This window comes from Cricetulus griseus (assembly GCF_003668045.3).
Source record: "Cricetulus griseus strain 17A/GY chromosome 1 unlocalized genomic scaffold, alternate assembly CriGri-PICRH-1.0 chr1_0, whole genome shotgun sequence".
NCBI classification, from domain to species: domain Eukaryota; kingdom Metazoa; phylum Chordata; class Mammalia; order Rodentia; family Cricetidae; genus Cricetulus; species Cricetulus griseus.
This window is the reverse complement of record NW_023276806.1, coordinates 259,303,606-259,325,618: the sequence shown is the minus strand read 5'-3', so window position 1 is coordinate 259,325,618 and position 22,013 is coordinate 259,303,606. Positions and strand designations below refer to the sequence as shown.

General features: G+C 49.6%; 1 protein-coding gene across 1 annotated transcript in view; it reads right to left on the bottom strand.

Moving 5' to 3' along the window:
• Positions 1 to 2,228: 2,228 nt before the first annotated feature.
• Positions 2,229 to 22,013, bottom strand: part of Glp1r (glucagon like peptide 1 receptor) — a 36,044-nt gene continuing 16,259 nt past the window's right edge. The window contains exons 4-13 of the mRNA XM_027394401.2: positions 20,650 to 20,768; positions 20,215 to 20,321; positions 15,516 to 15,669; positions 14,734 to 14,893; positions 9,808 to 9,868; positions 9,217 to 9,286; positions 9,015 to 9,103; positions 8,550 to 8,688; positions 6,109 to 6,150; positions 2,229 to 2,488 (exon numbers count right to left, since the gene is read on the bottom strand). Coding sequence (XP_027250202.1) covers positions 2,321 to 2,488; positions 6,109 to 6,150; positions 8,550 to 8,688; positions 9,015 to 9,103; positions 9,217 to 9,286; positions 9,808 to 9,868; positions 14,734 to 14,893; positions 15,516 to 15,669; positions 20,215 to 20,321; positions 20,650 to 20,768 — 1,109 coding nt within the window. The 3' untranslated portion in view covers positions 2,229 to 2,320. The remainder of the gene's footprint in view (positions 2,489 to 6,108; positions 6,151 to 8,549; positions 8,689 to 9,014; positions 9,104 to 9,216; positions 9,287 to 9,807; positions 9,869 to 14,733; positions 14,894 to 15,515; positions 15,670 to 20,214; positions 20,322 to 20,649; positions 20,769 to 22,013) is intronic.

Genomic DNA, 22,013 nt, shown 5'->3' with positions numbered 1-22,013 from the left:
ATAGTAGCCCCAGGACAGGGGCAGGGGCAGGCAGAGAGTTCTCAGCAATGCCAGGCTTAGACTTACGGTGTGAGGCATGTAAACAGCTAGTGGAATTTCAGAGTACATAGCATCAGATAGTTCCCAGACCCAGGGGAGCTATATTTAGCTTAAGCAAGTTTGGAAAGAGCTCAGAAGGAGTGTGGGGCCATTCAAACAAATATTAGTAGTATGGGAACTTGGGGGGAAGGCTGAGACTTCTTCAGTATCAGGAATCTGGGAAGAAAAACCTGCATTAAGAATCTTGGAATGTGGGGTGTGGAGAACCCGGGAATCCAGAGTTTCAGAGGGGGAAAGAACTCCACATAAAAGTTCTGGCTGAGTTGCCTGGGCTCTTTTCGGCATCTCTCCCCTGGAAAATTTATTTCAGGCAGATTAAATCTGTCTTTTCATTTCACTTGTGTGTAATTAATGATTCTCAAAAGTTCCCAGTTTATCCCATGCTTATCTTTCCACTGTTCCCAGAGGGGAAACAAGACAGAGGTGCCAATGGGAAGCTGCCCTGGTTCTCAGGGATCAGAGGACCCCAGACTCACTTCTCCCACTGAACCCCTTCGTCTTCATTAAGGGGGCAGTGTGGCACCATGGCTCCTTTCTCTAGCCCGAGGATCCACTTCCCTATTAACATAGGCACAACACTTGGTTGACGCTGAAGGAGAAATTTTCTGCTTGGCATGTTTTATGGCCCATTATTATCTCCAATACACATCCCGTGCCTCTCCGAGGGGCACAGGAGACTGTGTCTAGTGAAAGCATTGGGGAAGGTCCCCCACCTTCACAGAGATCAGCCTCATGAGAGAATCCATCTGAAGCCCACCCCCACCCCGACCTCAAAGGCGGGCCACACTACTAGGATTCTTTCCAGCTCTGGAACCTTCTTTGGCCTTCATGAAGTCATTGCCTACTTCCCCATGGAGGCAGTCCTTGGGTTTTGGTCTCTGCAGTGCTATTCCCTGGCAGCTTTTTCATGGTGCCTGGGACAGGAGAGATAGATTTTCCCCCATCCTGCCCTATCTGCTGCTCATTATGTGTGGGACATAATGTCTGGAAGTGGCACAGACATTACTTACCAACAATGGGTGGGAGGGATAAGATCAATCACCTCCCCCACTCCCCTCAAACATAACAACAACCGTGACTTAGTTCTTCCATTGGGTGGGAGAAATCAGAATTATATGTTTTATAGACACAGCAGCCACTGCAATAAAGGAAGAAGGATAATATGGATGTATGTATGTTCAAAGTGGCAGAATTCTGAGGCTAGGGGAGCCTGGCACCATGGTAATGTCAGGAGCTACTGCTTTCAGAGGATGTACCCCAATTCCCATCCAAGACATGGAATCTGGTAACAGATAAGGTGGCGGTACGGAGGCAACGCTCTTGCTCCTCTAGATCTGTGTTATCAGCATCCCTAGGGGGCCGTTCCTTAAGCACCTCCAGATGAACCTTAGAGGGTATCTGAGCTTCTTTACCTCACACCCCAGGTCTGGGCTCCTCATTGTAGGGAGAGCAGAAGCTGAGAGCAAAATGACTTAAAGGGCCGGGTGAGAAGAGGGCACAGGCAACGGCGACCTCTGAGCATCTCCTTGGTTCTTATCCCCAACACCACTCACAGCCACTTCCAGAGAGAGCTGCAGATTGAAGCTCCAAGAAAGCCCTCCCCCAAAGGAAAAACAGGATGGCGAGATGAACAGGCAGATGAAGGAATGCCAGCAACCCGGACGCACGCAGAAAGCCTCTCTTTTTCATGAGGAGTCTGGCGCAGGTGGCAACCCCAGCAGGCACACACACAGCCGCTCACCTTGCCAAGCTCTGTGCTGCTGGCTGAGGTTAGAATGGCGGGTCTCTTGTGGAACTGCTCCTCTCACAAGCCCCAACCCCACTAATCAACAATTGCCCTTGACTAGGAGTCCGGGGTTGATTTGCTGTTCTGTCCGAGGGAACCCCAAGGGCCTTGTGGCTTTAACAGGAAAGAGTCCTCCTCATTTTAGCAGCAATCGTTTCTTCCTCTCTTCCTGCCATGGTGATTAAATTAGCAGGCTGTTCTCCTTGGAGAACATGTGTCTATGGTCCCGGGAGGCACTGCCCACTTGCCTGTCTGATAGGTTTGGAGAAGGAAAACAAGGGGTGTGTGTGTGTGTGTGTGTGTGTGTGTGTGTGTGTGTGTGTGTGTGTGTGTGTGTGTGTGTTTCTCCCAGTCCCTGTCCCTGGGAGGGTCTCTCCCACCTGGCATGGCCACCTAGCCATCAGCAAGGACCACAGGAGGGGGAAGCCCTGGGGCTCAGCTGCAGGAACCCTGGCAGGTGGCTGTGTACACACTGCTGCCTACTGTCGCCCCACTGCTTACACTGCTGTTGGGACACTTGAGGGGCTTCATGCTGCTATCCCTCTGGATGTTCAAGTGCTCCAGCCTCCAGCGCTCCCAGCTCTTCCGAAACTCCATCTGGACCTTCCGTGGGAAAAAAGAGAGGGAAGCAAAAGCCATCAGGCAAACCAACTGCCCACAAAATGGCCCTGTTATTACATTAGCAGGGAAGGGAAAAAATCCGCTGGATTATATTAAGAGACACGAGTCAAGGTCTTCAGGCGCCTAAATTAATATCCCAATAAAATTGTTTATTGTTGTCTCCTATTTTCTGCCTCTCCTCGGGAGAGAAACGGGCTTGATGACCTAATTGGCCCTTTCCATCTCTAAACTCGGTGATTCGGCTAAGTACCTTCTACAATCCATCACAGCATTATTTAACAGGAGAGAATGAGAGTGAAGGAGAGATACAGGGACAGAGAGAGAATCAGAGAAGATGGGGTCTCTCTTTATAAAGTGCTCTCACAGTGTGGTTTGGACCAGTGAAAGGGGAAGGCACACCCCACTCCTAACCCTGGTAACACCCTCGGAGTCTAAACTCTGGGTCTGGGTTTGTTGTTGTTTTCTGTTTTCTAACAGCAGACATCTCACTGGTTTCGAACTCTTCACCCTGCTAGCTCAGTCCCCTGAATTATAAGTGTGAACTATCAAGCCCAGATTCCCCCTGAAGGTTTTCATTCATTCCCTGATGCTCCCAGGGCAGGGAAGCAGGGAAGGAGTGAAGGAAGCAAGAAGGACTAGACAAGACTCAGGACTTCTTGTCCGGCTTTGAACCTTTCCCATCTGTAGAAACTAAAGGGAGCTTGGCCGGGCAATCTGCCCAGGTGAGCTCAGCCAACCAAAATGCCCACTGTGCTGAGCTCGGGCGTTCACAGAGGGAAGAGAATTCTCGGAAGGGTAGATGCTGGAGGGTCAGATTGCTGGGGCAGTGTGTTACATGGAACACTGAGGGGCTCTGAATGCCCCCAGGGCTGGTCCATCACAGCTCTGTGACTGGGATTCCAGGGAGAGCTGCTACAAGCTGCTCAGCATGTCCGAGAGCTGGGTCACACTTTGGGGAGTTCTCATTGTCTGCTCTTTCCTCCTTGCCACCAGCCTTTCCATGCAGGAGTGTTTTCGGGACTGTGTTCCTTTCAGACCTAAGCCACCAGGAGGGCCAGAGGCCAGAGGCTGTATACCAGAGGCTCCCTGCTAGTGCCCCTACTTGCCACTAATCAAACACCCCTCCTCTACGATTTCCATGCCATTCATCTTGCTAAGCCCAACCAGATACCCTGTGTGGCTACATGCCATCCCTTAAAAGAACTTCTGTGTTGGGCAGGGCTAAGATCACTCAGAGCCTGGCTGCCAGGGTGTCTTGGTGTCCCAGACAGTGTCTCGTAGCCCAGGCTTAGAGGACGAGGGAAGGAGGTGGAGCAGACGCTACCTGTGGCTGCCTTGCCTGGCTGGGTTTGTGCAGTGCTTATAGCTGGCGGGGGGAGACATTGAGCCTAAAGGGTCCCCCTCTGTACAGCTGCAAGGAAGCAAATCTCTCAGTCTTCCACTTGGAAGAGAGGGGGGAAATGGTAAACTGAGGCACAGCAAACCAGTAGGACCTAGAGCACATGGTGTCTCCTGATCCTGTCTTCCTCCACACTTTTTCTGAGTCTCCATGGTGACCCCAGCCATCACAGTTGTCCTCAAGAACCACTATCCAGGGGCTACAGGGCATGGTCCAGTCAGAAAATTGCCTGCTTCAGAAACCTGAGGTCCTGAGTTCAGATCCCCAGAATCCACATAGAAGGCTGGGCAGGGGAAGCTGGAGAGATGTTCCAGCAGCTAAAAGCACTGGCCGCTCATCCAGAAGACCCGAGTTCAATTCCCAGCAACCATATATGGCTCACAGCCATCTGTGACTCCAGTTCCAGCGGACCCAATGCCTTCCTCTAGGCTCCAAGGGCACACAGACTTACATGCAGGTAAAATATTCATGCACATGAAACAATAATAAAATTTAAAAACAAGTTGAGCATGTTGGCTCAGATCACAGCAGTGGATGTGTGTGTGGGCACGGGGGAGGCGGGATTGGAATAGGTAGATCCCTGGGGGCTTTCACCAATTAATGAACTCCAGATTCTGCAAAAGGCATTGTCTCAAAAACAAGGTGGAGAGAGTCTGAGGAAGACAACTGGCATAGATGTCTGGCACTGGCCTCCACACCCACGTACACACACACACACACACACACACACACACACACACACACAAAGAAAGGCCATTTCGTTAACTCTGGGAAGCAGCCATCACTCATCAAGGACAGAGGAGGAAGCAGAGGAGCAGAACACATAAATATTTCCCCAGGGCTCTGTCAGGATTAGAACCCAGGTCTAGTTGGACTCCAGCGCCCTCATGTAGCCACTGGCTTCCTGCCTGCCCCAGCACTAAAAGCCCAGCTGGTCTCTAGCTGCATCTCCTCCCCACTTAGCAGAGAGCCCTTGATGGGTATGACAACATCGTCCTCCTGTAAGCATCCATGCTCCTAGCATAGGGCTCGCCCACAGCAGCCACTCATGAGTCAAATGAATGACCAATCAATGAATGGGCCTCTGATGTAAGGTCCTCCCCTGAGTGGCTAGAGAAACGAAACAAAGAATGGCCCTGCAGCTGGTGAGATGGGTCTGTGGGCATTTGCCACCAAGCCTGATGACCTGAGTTGGATCACCGGAATCTGCATGAAGGAGAAGGGAGAGGGTCAACCCCTCCAAGTTGTTCTCTGACTTTCACCTGTGCTCTGTGACACACACACACTGCCTGCACCCCTATAAATGCATGGCTTAGAAAGTAAATAAATAAATGACCGAGCATAACATCTGCATCATCTAATGTCAACCCCTCCCTGCCCTCTGAGCACTGAAGCCCAGCATCACATCCCAATAACCCTTCCTGACTAAGTACCAAATCAAGCTCTGGGTTTGGCAAATCTTCCTTCCCTCCACTGACCCCTGGGTAGCAGAGGAAAAGAAGACAAGGTGGGTAGCCTGAGGTCACACAGCTTAGCAGTGCAGAATACTCCAGGCTCCTGAGCTACTTCACTTTGGCCCTCAGACACAAGCCACGGTAAATCCGTCACTAGACCTCCCCTAACCTCACTCCCCACCGACCAGCAGCTGGTGCAGGCCTTGACAACCACATGAGACCAATGTTCAAGCCATCTTCTCAGGTCACAAGTACCTGGCATTGCCATGGCAACCCGGGATCTGGAGAACAGCTCTTGTGGACAGAGGCCACAAGAGTGGCTAGGGTACATGTGTGTTGAATCACTTTGCAATAAATCAGGTGTGCCCAACCTGTAACCTAAGGTTTGCACACATATTCAGACAGCAAAAAAATGTGGCCCAAATCATTTGTGGATGACAGTGAGTAACATATGGCAAGGTTAAAAGGTTGGACACCATTGCTTGAAATAGTCAACGTTAACCCTTTAACACAAGGTTGGGTCTTCTCTGTGCTCTTATTTCATTAGGTGTGTGTGTGTGTGTGTGTGTGTGTGTGTGTGTGTGTGTGTGTGTGTGTGTGTTGGGGCACAGTACAGAATATAAAGACAAGCCATCACCTCAATTTACAGCCACAGTGAGGGGACTGTAAGTTTAAACTGGAAAGACCCGCCCCCCAGCCAATGGCAACAGTCCCAGCAGGGTCCCTACCATTCCCTCTGCAGACCTTACCTCATTGTTGACAAAGCAGTACAAGATGGCCACCATCAGGCCCTGGAAACAAGAGGCATGTTAGCAGAAAGGAAGCCAAGAGGCACCTGGGTAACTAGCCCCTGGCAGCCCTCTGCTCAAATCAGGCCACTCAGCTGGCTTGGGAATTGACAAGGGTTTTTTGTTTTTGTTTTTGTTTTTGTTTTTTAATTCTCCAAAATAAATTTGTGTGTGTGTATGTGTGTGTGTGTGTGTGTGTGTGTGTGTGTGTGTGTGTGTGTGTGTGTGTGTCTGCATGTATGTCTGTATACAATACTCCTAGTGAACCCAGAGGCCAGAAGAGGGGGTCAGATCCTCTAAGACTAGAGTTACAGGTAGTTATGAGCCACCATGTGGGTGTTGGGAGTCAAACGCAGGTCTTTTGCTTGCACAGCGCTTAACCACTGAGCCATCTCTCCAGCCCCAGACAAGGTTTTTTTTTTCTTTTTTATTATTATTATTTCCTTTCAAAAAACAGGAGGCTCCTTGCTTGGAGCCTCCTGAAAAGGCTTGAAAAGGCTAGACCAGGTAAAGTATGAAGAATTCCCCCATCCCAGCCCATTGCTTAACTTAGGTCCCAATGGTCCACAGCTAGGCAGCTTGGCTTAGTTAGTGTGTGTGTGTGTGTGTGTGTGTGTGTGTGTGTGTGTGTGAGAGAGAGAGAGAGAGAGAGAGAGAGAGAGAGAGAGACAGAGACAGACAGACACACACACACAGAGAGCGAGAGAGCGAGAGAGCGAGAGAGAGAGAGAGAGAGAGAGAGAGAGAGAGAGAGAGAGATTAAATGCACCACGTGTGTTCAGGAGCCCTTGAGGCCAGAAGTGGATGTCTGATCCTCTTGGAACTGGAGTAACAGGCAGTTGTATAACTCATGGGTGCTGGGAACCAAACCTGAGTCCTCTGCAAGAGCAGACACTGCTTTTAACTGCTGAGCCATCTCTCCAGCCACAGTTTCTTACATTTTCCACCCATGCTGTATCATCTAATGCTATCGAGGAGGACCAATTCCTTGCTTTGAACCTGTGTGACCCCTTTGTTGTGTGGCTAGTTCTTTTGAATTGAGATATTCCTTCCTGGAAGAAAGGAGGAGGCTCATAAGACCCAGGGAGCTCATGGAACTTACAAGACTCAGGAAGTTCAGAAAGTTACAGGCCCCCCATGCCGTTATATGAGCAGCCAGCAGTTCCTGAGGAAGAGGAGTATGGTGGTTTGAAAGAAAATGTTTCCCAAAGGGAATGACACTATTAGGGGGTATGGCTTTGTTGGAGTAGGTATAGCCTTGTTGGAGGAAGTGTGTCACTGTGGGGGCGGGCTTTGAGGTCTCATACATGCTCAAGCTACACCCAGTGTTTCAGACCACTTCCTGTTGCCTGTGAGTCAAGATGCAAGAACTCTCAGCTTCTTCTCTAGCACCATGTCTGCCTGCATGCTGCCTTCCTTCCTGCCATGATAATGGACTAAACCTCTGAACTGTAAGCCGCCACCACAATTAAACGTTTTCCTTTATAAGGAAACGTTGTTTCCTTTACAACGCCTGCTGTATGCCAGGCGTTGGTGGCGCATGCCTTTAATTCCAGCACTCGGGAGGCAGAGGCAGGCAGATCTCTGTGAGTTCGAGGCCAGCCTGGTCTCCAGAGTGAGTGCCAGGACAGCCTCCAAAGCTACACAGAGAAACCCTGTCTCGAAAAACCAGAAAAAAAAAAAAAAAAAGAGTTGCTATGGTCATGGTGTCTCCTGACAGCAATAGAACACTGACTAAGACAAGGAGACTCCCCTCCATGGAGCTGCTTGCAAGTTGTGCAGGGAGCTCCAGGGATGCAGCTTTCGTAAGTCATCCTCCATGCTGGGGTGGGCTTTTCAATGATGCCTCTGCCTTTGAGTCACCCGTAGTCCTGTATCCAGCCCAATAAGTTCATTGGTTCACTAACTAGACTTGAGTGGAATCGTCTCCTTGGTCAGCTGTCACTACTCTATCTGGAGTGAATACATATCTGTTGGTGTCTTCCTAGGGAAAGTCACACAATCCCTTGTAAATCTCGTTTTAAGGTCTCCGAGCCTCCATTTCCAGTTATGTCAAGTAGGGGCAATCTTGCCACTGTAGATCCTTGGAGATTGAATGCATTGTGTGTAAAAGTTGCCTGACAGGATGCTAGTGGTTGGTGGTGCCTCTCTCTAGATGCCCAGATGCCCAGGTCCACATATGGGGAAGCTTCTTGAGCTGTGGACTTATAGAGAAGACTGACTTCTACATCCAAACACCTGGGGATACGCGCTCTGGCTCGGCTCCCACCATGTGACCTGAGGCCCGGATTGTTCTTCCAGGCCTCATCCTATTCATCTTCCCCGTCTGCATGATGCAGGCCAATGCCCACCCCTCCCTCACTTTGGGACATCCCAGGCAAGTGTCCCCAGCTGCGAGTCACCTGGAAGGAAGTGAAGGAGAGCTCTGTGAACAGCTTGATGAAGCGTAGGGTCCCTCGGGCATGTTCATCCATCACAAAGGCAAAGATGACCTCATGTGTCCCCAGGAGGGGGATGAGCGTCAGAGTGGACTTGGCAAGTCTGGAGACAGGTAATTCAGATGCTTGTGTAATTCAGGCGTTTGCACACAGACTGCTCTTTTCTTTCTGTGCCTGCCCCCTTTCTGCTCTCAGTCATGGACACACTTCACTGAAAATACCCTGGACAGGCCGCCTTGGTGTGTCGGGGGGGGGGAGATAAGGGGGCAGAGGTCAAGACTCCAGACGCTGGGGGCTATTAGAGAGAAAATCTTAGGGGTTGCAGACCAGGTCTGGATGGGAAAAAAGGACTACACAGGGCTACACAGGTTCTGTCTCTGATGGAAGGAAAGGCAGAAGGCATCACTGAAGCCATCTTGGTTAAGGTACCTGCATTTGATGTCAGTCTTGCACATGAGATTAGCCTTCAGTTTGGATACCACAATGCAGATGACCCGGATGAAGACGAGAAAATTGACCTGCAGAGCACAAATGGGCAGGAGGCTAGGACTGTTCACCTTACCCCAGTCATTATCCTGGTCACAAGCTAAGTCTACCAGCTTCCACTCCAATACCCAACTCAGTCACTCACCCCAATAGCAAAGAGAATGGGCAGTCGGATGATGAGCCAGTAGTTCATGTTGGAATTCCTGGTCCAGCAGCTAGGGAGAGAGAGGCACACAAGGCATCCAATTGGACACTTAGAGGCCGCAGTGGCTAGTGCAGGACAAAGGCCCAAGTGCATGAGGCCAAGCAAAGGGCCACACCCAACCACGGATTCACGCAGAGTCCTGCAAGTGCGTCACACACCCCACCCCAGAGTCCTCGATACATGGGTACACAGAGAGACCCAGGCCTCTCCCTCATCTTCAGGAACCTCTGCAAACAGTCACGTGCACACCCAGAATCATAAACAAAACAACAGGCTATTCACTCCAATGTTCATAAAAAGCCATCAGGAAGCCACCATGCACTGCCAAGACCAGCAATACTGATCATCATACCATCCCAGGGCAGGTTCAGGGAGTGGAGATTAGAGACTGAATTCATAGGCTAAACCCCTGCTGACCCCAGGAAGCCTCCCAAACAAGTAGTAAACTTGTGCTCTAGGGTTCAAGAATCCCATGGATTATAAATAAGGAGGAGACCCCAGCACACCACACTCGCACAGCAAGACACTCACCCCTCATCCTCATAGAGGTATCTGACAACGCCCCAGGGAATGACAAACAGCAGAGGAACACCTGGAGGAGGAGGGAAGGAAAGACAAAGAGGAGAGAGGAGCTGGTAGAGCTGCAGCCACAGTGCCCAGGTCCTCTTCACACCAGGACTCCTCACACCTCCAGCCCCTCTACCTTCCTGGCCCTAAAGCAGTGCTTGTGGGAATGGGGGTGAAGGGTTTCACACTCAGGCTCCACAATCTTCCTTACAGAGTTCCTCATGGTTCAGCCCCTCCCGTGTGCCAGGAGCCCTGCCAGGATTTGTCTCCAGAATCTTGGCTATGAGACCCCAGGACAGACACTCAAGTGGCACAAGATCAGAAAAATGTGATGGGGAGGACATGCTGGATGAGGAGAGAACCAAAAAAAAAAAAAAAAAGAAAAGAAAGAAAAAAAGAAAAACAAAAACAAAAAAACTCTCTGATGCTCATAGCCCTTTTCTTCAGCCCATATGCCCATCTCGGTCCACCCCTTCAGGTCCCAGAAGCCCCTTCAGGTGTTTGTTCCCTTCCCCATGCATCTGTTTAAGGCCATGAGAAGAGACAAGGCCTGTCCCATTTGCAGAGGCCTACAGCAGATAGGGCCTGTGGGCAGTGCTTCCTAGAGGAGATTTGGGGACCCCAGTCTATCCAATCTCTCACTTTTATTTCCTGGTTCGAGGTAGACTACTTACTCATCCATGTGTACCCCACCACTACAATGTGGCACCCCACAAGAGGCCCAAAGCAACGGGTCTGCCTAATCTTTGACTTCAATCTGCAGAATGGTGATCTTATAAATAGCCATTTTCTTTTTATGATAACAATATCACAGGTATTTTGTTATAGCAATGCAAAGCTGACTAATACAGCTTATAAATAGCCATTTAGATGGTTCCCAGTGACTACTATCTCTTGATATTCATTCTTTTTGTTGCTGTTGTTGTTGAGACAGGGACTCAAGTGGCCCAAACTGGCCTCAAACTTGCTATAAAGTCAAATATGGCCTCAAACTCCTGGTCTTCCTCCATCCAGAAACTTTTGTGCTCTCTCTCTCTCTCTCTCTCTCTCTCTCTCTCTCTCTCTCTCTCTCTCTCTCTCTCTCCCTCTCCCTGTCTCAATTTAATTGGGGGAGTACAGGGAGGGAGATTGCCATGCCAAAAGTGTTCTCTGTCAGCCTACAGAGAGTTCCCTACAGCAAGGAATGGAGGCCTCCTGCCCACAGCTCCGTGAGTGAGCTTGGAGATAGATTCCCCAGTCAGACCCAAGATAACAGCAATTCTAACAGATCCAGCTAGACACTCTGAGTCAGGGATGTGAAGCTTTGTTGAATTCAAGTCTTTTGAGCACAAGAACTGTAAGATACTCTTTTATGGCTCTAAGGAGCAAGTTCAGAGGTCACTGTTAGACACCAATGGAATAGCAATCCGGCTGGTTTCTAAGGTCTACACAGTAGACTTCCCAGAGCCCCGTCTGCGCTGGTTAACTGGCAGCTGGGCCGTTCACCCTGGCACAGCAGATGAGGAACTGGACGGGAGGAAAGAACACATGGAGGAGCAGATTCCGGGGCTGTCAGTCTGCACCCTCTCCAGCCACGCTCAGGGGCTTTCAGCACCAATATTCTCACTACTTGCCTCTACCTGTGCCTTTCTCAAGTTGGCCACTCGGATGTCGGGAGTAGGTCACAGTGTGCACATTAAGGTGTGTGGACACAGGTTTCATGCGTGTGGTGGAGGGTCCATACATGCCCATATGTGGCCTTGGGACATCTCTTCCAAGGCAGAACCACTTCATAACCTTTCCAACCACTATCATCAGGGTCCTTAACTCACTGATGTCCACACAGTCACAGCGGCTAAGCAACTTGTGTGTCTGGATCACTGTACTGGCCCATGATTCAGAGAGGGGAGGGGAGGGGAGGGGAGGGAGGGGAGGGAGGGAGGGGAGAGGGAGGGGAGGGGGGGGGGAGGGGGGGGAGGGAGGGGAGGGGATCTAACAGTGCACAGCTGGCTAGCATTCATCAGATATCCTCATTGGCCCATTTACTAATTTTACTATTACTATTGTTGAAAAGTTATTACATTCATTATGTGTGTGTCCATCCCTATATATATTCAAGGTTGTGTGTGTAAAAGTGCACATACCCATGCGTGTGAGGGCCAGAGTTCAACCTCAGAGGCCATTCCCAAGGATCTGTCATACCTTGTTTTTTGAGTCAGGGTCCTTCACAGGAACATGTGGTTTGCCCATTAGGTTAAACTGGTTGGCCAGTCCTGGGCATCTGCCTGTTTCTGTCTCCTCAGTACTGGTATTACAAGCATGTACCGCAACTTTTATATGTGGGTTCTGGGGAATCAAACTCCAGTCCTCACAACTGTTCAGTAAGCACTTTCATCAAGCAAGCTATCTCTCTCCACCCTGTTTGTTTTGACACAGACCAGCCAGCCCCACATCCATGACCATTAGAAACAGGTGCTTATTGGACTAAAGAAATAATGGGATGACCTGGGAGGGGCCTGGGGCATAGCGTAGATCCTGTCCCATAGAATATGCCCAGGAGGAATGGAATAAATATGTCAGTGAGGGAAGGGAGGCTGTCTAGACAAGACCATGCAGTTTCTTAGGCCATACATGCACAGAAACTTCAGGTTGTAAGTCTTCCATCGGCTGCTGTTCTTTCTCTCTGAGACCTCACTCCAGAATGAGCGAGCTTGCTCATATCCCCAGGCAGCCTGATGAGCTCTATCCGTTCATTGACATCTGGTGAACAAGGCTCTTGTAAAGAAACAGAAGCACAGCTCTGTCACCCACCAAGGTGACATACTCCTTGCAGGCTGCCGTTCTCCAAGACAAGCCAGGGGAGAAAGGTCAACTGGATGCACAGAGTGGGTCCTGAGGCGCCATGTCTTCCCACCATCACTTATCTCCCTTCTGGGGATGCTCAACTGCTCATGGATGGCAACACAAGCTGATGTGCCTCTTGGTGGCTTCCCACAGTTTCATCAGTCTCACTTTTAGTTCAGCTGTACAGGAAGCTGGAAGTTGTCTGCCTAACCCAACTTGGGCTATGCTTCCTGGCATGGCCATAGCGCATGCAGGTCTCTGTGACTCATGTTTTCTCTCTGACCCTGCCTCTCCCCACCCTAGTTCCTCAAAAAAAAAAAAAAAAATGATGTTCTGGTTGGGGAAGATGTCCCTTGAAGGTCCTGATCCCTGAGCCAGAACAGGCAAGAAAGACCTGGCACCCTTCCCCCATATCCTAGTTAGAGACCTCCAGAATACCATATATCTCCTACACTGACCCCTACCAACTCCCTGCTTTTCTGAACACAGCCCTTTGATTGGTCCTGCCCTTGGGTTGCTATGGTGACAGATACAAACAGGGCTGATGTTATTTCCCAGAATGGACAGACGTTATCCATCCCCCACACAGAGTTCTCCTCAATGGCCTGTCCCTGCACCCACCCCTAGGGAGCATCAGGACTCTCCAGATGCCCCACCTGATGGGGTTGCCTGGCAGGATAAAGAGGCCTAGGAAGGAAGGAAAGATCTAGCAGGATGTGCTGGGTCTTGGAGGAGGAGGAAGAAAAGGGACTGTCGGGGATCTCTGTGTGCGGAAGCCAGGGCCACTTTTTCCTGTATAGAGACCTAAGCCTGTGCTCGCCTCAGCAGCGCATAGACTAACATTGGAATGATACAGAGACCTAAGCCCACTCAGCAGAACCAACAGGGGACTGAGGCGAAAAGCAGGAGACAAGACCTATGTCAGGCAAGCAGACAACAAGGCCCAGAGTCAGAGAGCTAGCTGCCTATTGTGATCCAGTGCCTTCTCTGTCCTCAAGGCCATGTTGCTCTCTGGGGCTTAGGGGCCTTAATACTTTGGTGACACTAAACCCCCGTTAGAGCTCCTCATCCCTGAGGCGGCTGAGGAGCACCCGAAGAAACAAGCAGGGCGCGAGGAGAGTACAGAGGGACTGAGAGGACCAGAGAGCAGGGTCAGAGAGGGCTGGAAACCTGAGGCAGCTTCCTGGAAGGTGAGCTGGCAACCTTGCAATGAGGACAGGAGAGCATAGTCTGCTTTGGCTGAGGTGAGAAGAGTCTGGAAGGGATGAGAATAGCTCCAGGGACTAAAGGTGTGGGGAGGGATTAGAATAGCTCTAGGGACTAAAGATATGGCATGAGGAAGAAAACTCTGGAACTTGAAGGAGAGATCAGAGAGGGCTGACCATAGGTTATAGAGGACCATAGGTCCTCTGTTATGTCCCAGGTGGGGGTACTTGCAGGTCCCACTGGGGGAGGTGTCCCCATCTGTCTCCCTGCCACTGCAGGACTCCAACCCACCCAGCCCACCCACCCCAAACCAACTGTCATCCTCCCTACATTCCAGTCAACTCCCATGTGGTGAGAAGTAGGAACACAACCAGAAATGTTGCAGAAAAAAAGGCACAGTGGTTCATGGTAGACTTTTTTTGGCTAGAACATTTTCAGGTACATCCGCATCCACAGTCCACCCCTTTCCTGGGCTGCTCACCCCTCCCAACTTGCCTCTCCTTTGAGTCCTATGTCAGGCATCCTACGTCAGCCTGTATCCTGCTCACCTGCCTACCCCGGATACACCGTGAGGCCCAGGATACAGCATCTCCCCCAGAGGACCCCATGTTGCCCTGCACTGGATATGCTATGCTCTCCCCACAGGACCTTAGGGGAAGAGGTGTTAGAGGACAGTGTCCTGACTTCTAATGGTGTGGTGGCAGGATTGAGGGTCAGGTAGGGGGATATTTAGCCATATGATAGTGGAAGCATCTATTAAGAAAGGAGATTTATTTAAAAAAAAAAAAAAGGTAGGGTAGCGTCTCCCACCCCTTGCGGCAGGTCCCCCATGGAGGCGGTGAGGTGAATGGCAGGCCTTACCCCAGCCTATGCTCAGGTACAGCTTGAAGAGGCGCTGCTCTGAGAACACGGAGAAGGCCAGCAGAGTGTACAGGTACACACCCTCCACCAGCAGCCAGTAGTAGTTGGCAACCACACAGTACTGCATGATCAGGAACACCAGTCGGCAGCTTAGAGAGTCCTAGGGACAAAGATGGGTCCCGTGGGGACAGCAGCCCTGCCTCCTGCCCCACCAGCCACTCCTCACTGTCCTGTCCTGGCCACTGTCCTACTGTGCTTAACACAGGATGAAAGAGTTTTCACATGACCAGGGCCATTCTCTCTGCTTTAGTTCCCTGAACTCCCCCTCCTGAGAAGAAAGCACCTGCTATTGCCCCCGTGCTGGGAGGAGAGCTGAGCCCTGGAGAGGTTATGTGATGTGTCTGAATGTATATACAACAGTACATGGCAGAGCTGGATGCAAACTCAGATCCCCACCCAGAGAACTCCCTGTGTCTGACTGAACTTCTATGGCAGAGTCTCTCTTACCTTGGACTCACTTGCTCCAGGTGGACTGCCTCCTCCATCAGATGAGGGGCTCCCCAACAGACTAGGGCTCTCCCATCAGACTAGGGGTTTCCTGTGGTAGAATGCCTCTCCCATAACACTAAAAAATCCCCATTATGGACTGCCCCTCCTATCATACAGGGACCTCCTGAGGCCAAATCTGGTATTCCTTCATTTTTTACCCATCCCAGGCTTTTGCAGTGGACCTCTTCACCAATGTCCTCCCCTCCCCAGGCTCCCCAGGCCACACCACACACCTGATAAGAGAGGAGCCCATCCCACTGGTGCTGTTGGGCAGCCGTGCTGTACATCCACTTGAGGGCAGCATCCTTGATGAAGACGGACAGCGCTCGGAGGATGAAGGATGCAAACAGGTTCAGGTGAATATAGTTCCGGGTGCAGTGCAAATGTCTGAGGGAGAAAGCAGGACCCTTCCTTGGCAAGATGGCCGACACTGCTCTCTGGCCAGCCCACACATACATCACGTGTCCCCCTCTGGGGCTATGTTGATGTATTCCTTCCTCTAAGAATGTCTTTCTTCCCCACGACCTTGAAAATCACTGAAGTGATGCCTAAGAGGCCCTCAAACAGGCAGTCACTGCAGTCACTGCCTGTTTCCTATCCATAGTCTCTCCTTGCTGCGGTGCCTTCTCTTATACAGTTACACGTAACCAAAACAAGGCATGTGTTGGGATCAGTCTTCGAAATGGGAGCTTTGATTCTTTAGGACAGGACACTTCTGGACCGTTCTCTGGGGCAGAGCGTGTTGAGGCACATGGGTAGGAATCCAACAGGAATTGGGTTCCATGTCAGTATACTCTCAGATAAAAATGTGTAGCAGGGCTGAAGAGAAGGCTCAGTGGGTAAGAGTGCTTGATGCGTAAGCATGAGGACCTCAGTTCAGATCCCCGTGCACACCTGTGACCTCAGTGCTGGTGTGGGGGTGGGTCATAGAGACCAGAAGAGGCTGGGGTTTGCTGGCTGCCAGCCCAGCTCCAGGTTCAGCGAGAGACCCTGTTGTGAAGTGAACACCGTGAGAGTGACAGAGAGTGGTACCCGATGTTTTCCTCTGGCTTCCACATGCTTGAAATGCAACCCATGTGTGTGCAGAGCATGCACACATGAGCATGTGAACACACGTATCTGCACACACGTGTGCACGCACACACACACACACACACACACACACACACACACACACACACACACCACTGTGTGGCAAACTGGAAATCGGAGGACACTTCATCTGCTATAAGGCTATCTCCCGAGCAAAAGCCAACATCATTCCTAACACAGGAACTTGGCAACTATTTCCTTTAAAACCAGCAGCCAAGCGAGGGTGTGCGCTATTGTCGCCTCTAATGACTACTCTACAGACCCCACCACTATCACAGGGCTGTGGAGGAGGTGAACCAGAACTAGTTATGGCTTACAGACAAGTATTTTCAGAGACACCCCAAAACAATGCACGGATGAACTATAGCAACTAAAGAGTTCCGCAAGATTGCTGACGGCCTCCTTGACACATCCTAGCAATACACAATAAAAAGAAATTGAAGATCCATTCGTAAGATCCTATTTGATTTTCTGAAAATATCTCTGACAAGAAGATGGGTAAGATCATTAGGGGCAACTTAATAAAATTGACTTAAAATTATTAGAAAAGTCTTACATTAGAGGGAAATACATAGTCACACCATACTTATGAACAGAAATGCCACTGTCACTGTCCCATGCTAAATAATGAAGTCAAAGCAGCTATAATAAAATGCCCACTTTTTTTATAGTACTTAAAAATTTGCAAAGGTAAAGGTCAAGAATGGTGTAGGAGGGTATATAGAAGCATCGAGTGGTCTTTTCCTATAATTCCAGCACATGACAGGCTAAAGCAGGGGATCAGAAGTGTGAGGCAAGTCTAGGCTCCAAAGCAAGGCCCAGTTTCAACAAAACAACTCCTACCTGGGCATGATTTGCACACCTGTAATCCCAGCACTTGGAAGGTGGAGGCAAGAGAACTAGGAGTTTAAAGCCAGTCTCGGCTACAAAGCAAGTTCAAACCTAGCCCAGATTACATGAGACCCTGTCTCAAAACAATCAATACACAAAAGAAATCACAACATAGGAGTCTCTGCTGTAAGAGAACTGGAAGTTGTCTGTGTATATGTATGATGCCTGCACACATGCGTGTATGAACATGTTTTGTGAGTGTGAGTGCAGAGGTAGGGGACAACCTCAGGTATTAACCCTCACCTTCTAACTTTGTTTTAGACCAAATCTCCTGGCTGGCTGGCCCAGGAGCTTCCTGGGATACTCCTGTCTCTGGCTTCTGTGCCACTGCAGGAGTGCCGGGCCACAAATACATGCCGCCAACCATATCTGGCCTTCCATAGGTTCTGGGGAGACAAACTAAGGTTCTCACACTTAGTGTGAGATTTGGGTACATTGGGTATCAAATGTTTAACTCAAGGAGCCATCTCTGCAGCCTGAGATATATTTCTATTTCTTCTTTTAAAATTAATTTATCTTATGTATATATGGTATATGTATGTGTTTGTGCCCACGTGTGCCAGGACGCTTGTGTGGTAGCCAAAGGTCTGGGAAAGAATTTTAAGGAGTCAGTTCTTTCCTTGCGCTGTGTGGATGGATGCCAGGGATCAAATTCAGGTCGTCAGGTTTGGCCTTTACTGACTGAGCCAACTTACTGGCCTGAGATCTTAAACTTCTAATAAATCTTTAGGAGACAAGGCACTATGGTTTGGGAATAGGGTGGATAAACAGACCAATAGAAAAGGATGTATACAATGGAAACCAATATACAAATCCAGGGACCCTTGTGGCAAACCAAGACTGTCAGCAAAGGCACAGTTCAATATGGGAAGAGGGGGTAAAAACCTGTTTTTCACCTGACAAACTTAATCCAAGGAGGACTGAAGAGCCACAAGGGCAGAAAAAAGACTCTGCAACTTCTTGAAGGGGATGGAGCTGAGTGGCTCTGCAACTATCAGGTGAGAAAAAGTCGTTCAAGGGGCAGCAAAATGAAATCTATGGGGAAAAATTAATAAATGTCTACTAATTAATAAAAATAACTTTTCTTAATCAATAGTTCCTATGGATACATTTTACTTATTGATAAATGTCCAATTTCATTTCATTTAAAATGCAGAATCCTAGAATTTTCACCATAGAATGAAAATAAATGGCATAGATTAAGTATGTCTGGGGCTAATATCCAGATAACAAATGCCTAAAACAAGCCATGAAAAGCCAAATAAACTAAATAATAATAATAATAATAATAATAATAATAATAATAATAACAATGAACGAGACTAAAATATGAAAAAACTCTCTAGAGGTCAAAGATAAACAAATTAAAATTATGACAAGTTCTTTTGCATGCTTTATAGATTAGCTTCACTTAGTTCTGAAAATACTAAATGGGGGTCGGCTATGAAGCAAAGAGAACCACCTCACTGGTGGCCAGAGCACAGACTGGCAGCAGCCACCTGGCAAGCAATCTAACACTAGCTAACAAAATACTGAAAACCAGGCAGTTGGTTACTGGTGGCAATTTTACCTCTGGGGATTTACCCTAAGGAAACACACAGAAGAAACCCATTGTTGTCAGATTTGTTATTCAGAAAGAAAAATCAACAAAACACTTCAAATATCCACAGACCGTGTGATGACAAAGGAATACAGGGACAGCTCAAATTAATGAAATGGACTACCTGTATCAGAATGAACTCACAAAACACAATGCTGGGTTCCCACCCCACCCTCCACCCCCACCCCTGCTGGAACTGCAGCAGGATACGGTCAGGTCACTACGCTGTTAAAAATAGCCATGAACCACTCTGTGTGTTGTTACAGACACTTAGCAAAGGAGTGCGAGGTAATGAGAAAGATTGGAAATTAAGCCCTTACAGGCAAGGATGAGCTCTTCAGGGGCGGACATGGGGACCTGATGGGTGGGCATTGCTTTGTTTTGTAGCTCAGGCTAGCTAGACTGGCCTCGAGCTTGTGGCAACCCTCCTGCCTTGATCTAAGTGCTGGGAGTATGGTGTTTAGCACCACATCTGACTTGTAGCACTTGGCTTTTATTTTCCCATTTTTTTCGTGTAGGCATGTGCATGCTTCCCACAATCGTGTGTGCATGTGTGCACAGGGAGGGAGGTCTGAGGATGAAGCTGGGAGTCTTTCACCATTGTTCTTTCAACTTTTTCATCAAGGCAAGGGCTCTCAATCAAACCCAGAGCTCACTCATATATCAGGCTAGCCTGGCTAGCAAGCTTTCTCTGGTGAGCCTGCTTTTGCTTTCTAAAGCTAGAATTACAGGTGAGCCACCACGCACACCTAGCGTTTATGTGGCTTTCTTAGGATCTGAACTCTGGTCCTCACATTCATGTGGCAAATGCTTTAACTGTGGAGCCATCGCTCCAGCTCACAATGGCTTAGTGCAGAGTCTCCAGCCCCACGTCTCCGGTTCTTGATGATCGATATTCTGAGATTTCTGCCCTCATAATTCTTCTGAACCTCAACTCAGTTCCCCTCACTTACTCTGGAGATAAGGAAATTGCTTCTCGGCCAGGTTAGACCCAAAAAGGAACTTTGTACTGGTGTCAACAAGCTCCAAGACAGTAGAATCTCTAGCCACCGAAAGTTTCCTGAAATCATGCTGAATTATTATCTCCTTGATGGATGTGACTTCTTGGAATTTCCTATCATCTTACCGGAATTTTTTTGGAGAGCACATGCAGAATTACACAGTGGAGAGTAGACTGAACTCACAGTGTTGCAACCTATATTTTCAACCTTATGTTTTCCAGGAAGTCTTAGGAAGCGGGGACCCCCTCCCTCACCCACCCCACCTCTGATTGCTTTGGCTTGGAATTCCTCTACTAAGGAAATGAGCACAAGACAGTCCCCTCTATCCCAGTCTTGAGCTCTCCTTACCTGAAGCCAACAAGGATGGCCGAGGCGATGACCAAGGCAGAGAAGGAAAGTGCATACCCCACGGTGTAGATAATGTACAGTGACAGGAGCTGTTCCTCAGGGGAGTTCTGTATACACAGAGGGACACAAGGATGTTTGCATGCCCTGAGGGCCTTCCTGTCTCATAACCTTCATTCCAGGGTCCAGGGACTGAGGTGACCTGGGGCCCCACTTGGGATTCCAGAATCCAGAAAGAGAATGTCCTATGGGAGTGGTCTAGGATTTTACAACCTGGCTCCAAGGTGAGCACACATCACCTTTGGCCAGACAGCAGATGTGCAGAGTCACCAGGAGCAGGGGGACAGATGTGACAACAGCCAGACCCACCCAAAGAGACTCTCTGCTCCCACGAAGCAGACACCAGCTGCCTGCCCCCTCCCAGGCCCGTCATCTCACTCTCTCCCCTCGCTTGGACTCTTCACACTCCGACAGGTCCCTCCAGGGCAGGCTGGAGTTGTCCTTGTGCAGCCAGAGGCCCTCAGCTGTGCAGAAGCGGTACACATGACCCTGAAGCACTGGAGGAGGGAGACATGGCAGCTGAGGCTCAGCCTAGAAACAAACAGCCCACCCAAAGCTGCCCTTATTTTTCCCTCTCCTGGGGGACCCTGCTCCATCAGAGTCGACTCTTCTGAATTAGGAACAGGCATCTCCCCTGTATTCACACACATGCGCGCGCGCACACACACACACACACACACACACACACACACACACACACACACACACACACCACACACACATACACACGCACGCATGCATGCATGCACACACACCACACCACACACATATACCAAACACCACACACACACACACACACACACACACACACACCATGATGTTTCCAGGTACATGACAAGAGACTGCCACAGCGAGGATCACCCAGCCACCCTCAGGTGTTCCTCTTGGCCACCCAGGGACACAACTGAGTAAATCCATAGCTTTTAGACAAGACAAACCTAGTTTGGATCTATGTCAAACCACACTACTGGCAAGGTCTGGTGCTGAGCAGAAAGGACCCTGTCAATCACAGTCACCCTCTATGATTTCTGATATTCCAGACCCAGAGTCCTTCACTGTCCTGCATTCTCTGGGGATAGACATCCCTTAGAGCAAAGCCAGTACAGAATTTCTGAGAACAGAACTAAAGCAATCTTTGCTTCAGGGAGTCCCAGTCTGAGGAGATTCAGACTTCCTCTCAAAGGCCTCTAAAAGGAACACAATGTGTCTCGGTGCCATCATAACTGTGGCTCTTGGAAATTTTCCCTCCAAACTGGGAGACAAGGCTTGCTCCACTCCTTGAGACCTACTCCTCTGACAGAAGACAACTTGGGCCCTGCCCGCATGCAGCTCCAGAAAAGAGCAGTGAAAAGGAAAATCATCAGGGACGCAACAGTCTCAACAGAGTGGGAGCCGGTTGTCACCCGTGGTCTTCACATCCACTCGACTATCGGGTGGTGGGGAAGTCCCTATCATGCCCTACTGTGGACCTGGGGACCTGTCGGGGAAGATGGCGGAGAGGAGTGGATTTTGGCCCAAGCCTCCATGTAAGACCAGTGGAGTGCTCTATTTATCTAGAAAATGCCTCACTCATTGCCTGCCTACAGGAGAACTTAAGCCTTTCACCAGGGCCAAGAACAGGGTGAAGACAAAGAGGCTGAAGGAGGGGTGAGCACAGGGGAGTGAGGAGGGGTGAGCACAGGGGAGTGAGGAGGGGTGAGCACAGGGGAGTGAGGAGGAGGGGTGAGCACAGGGGAGTGAGG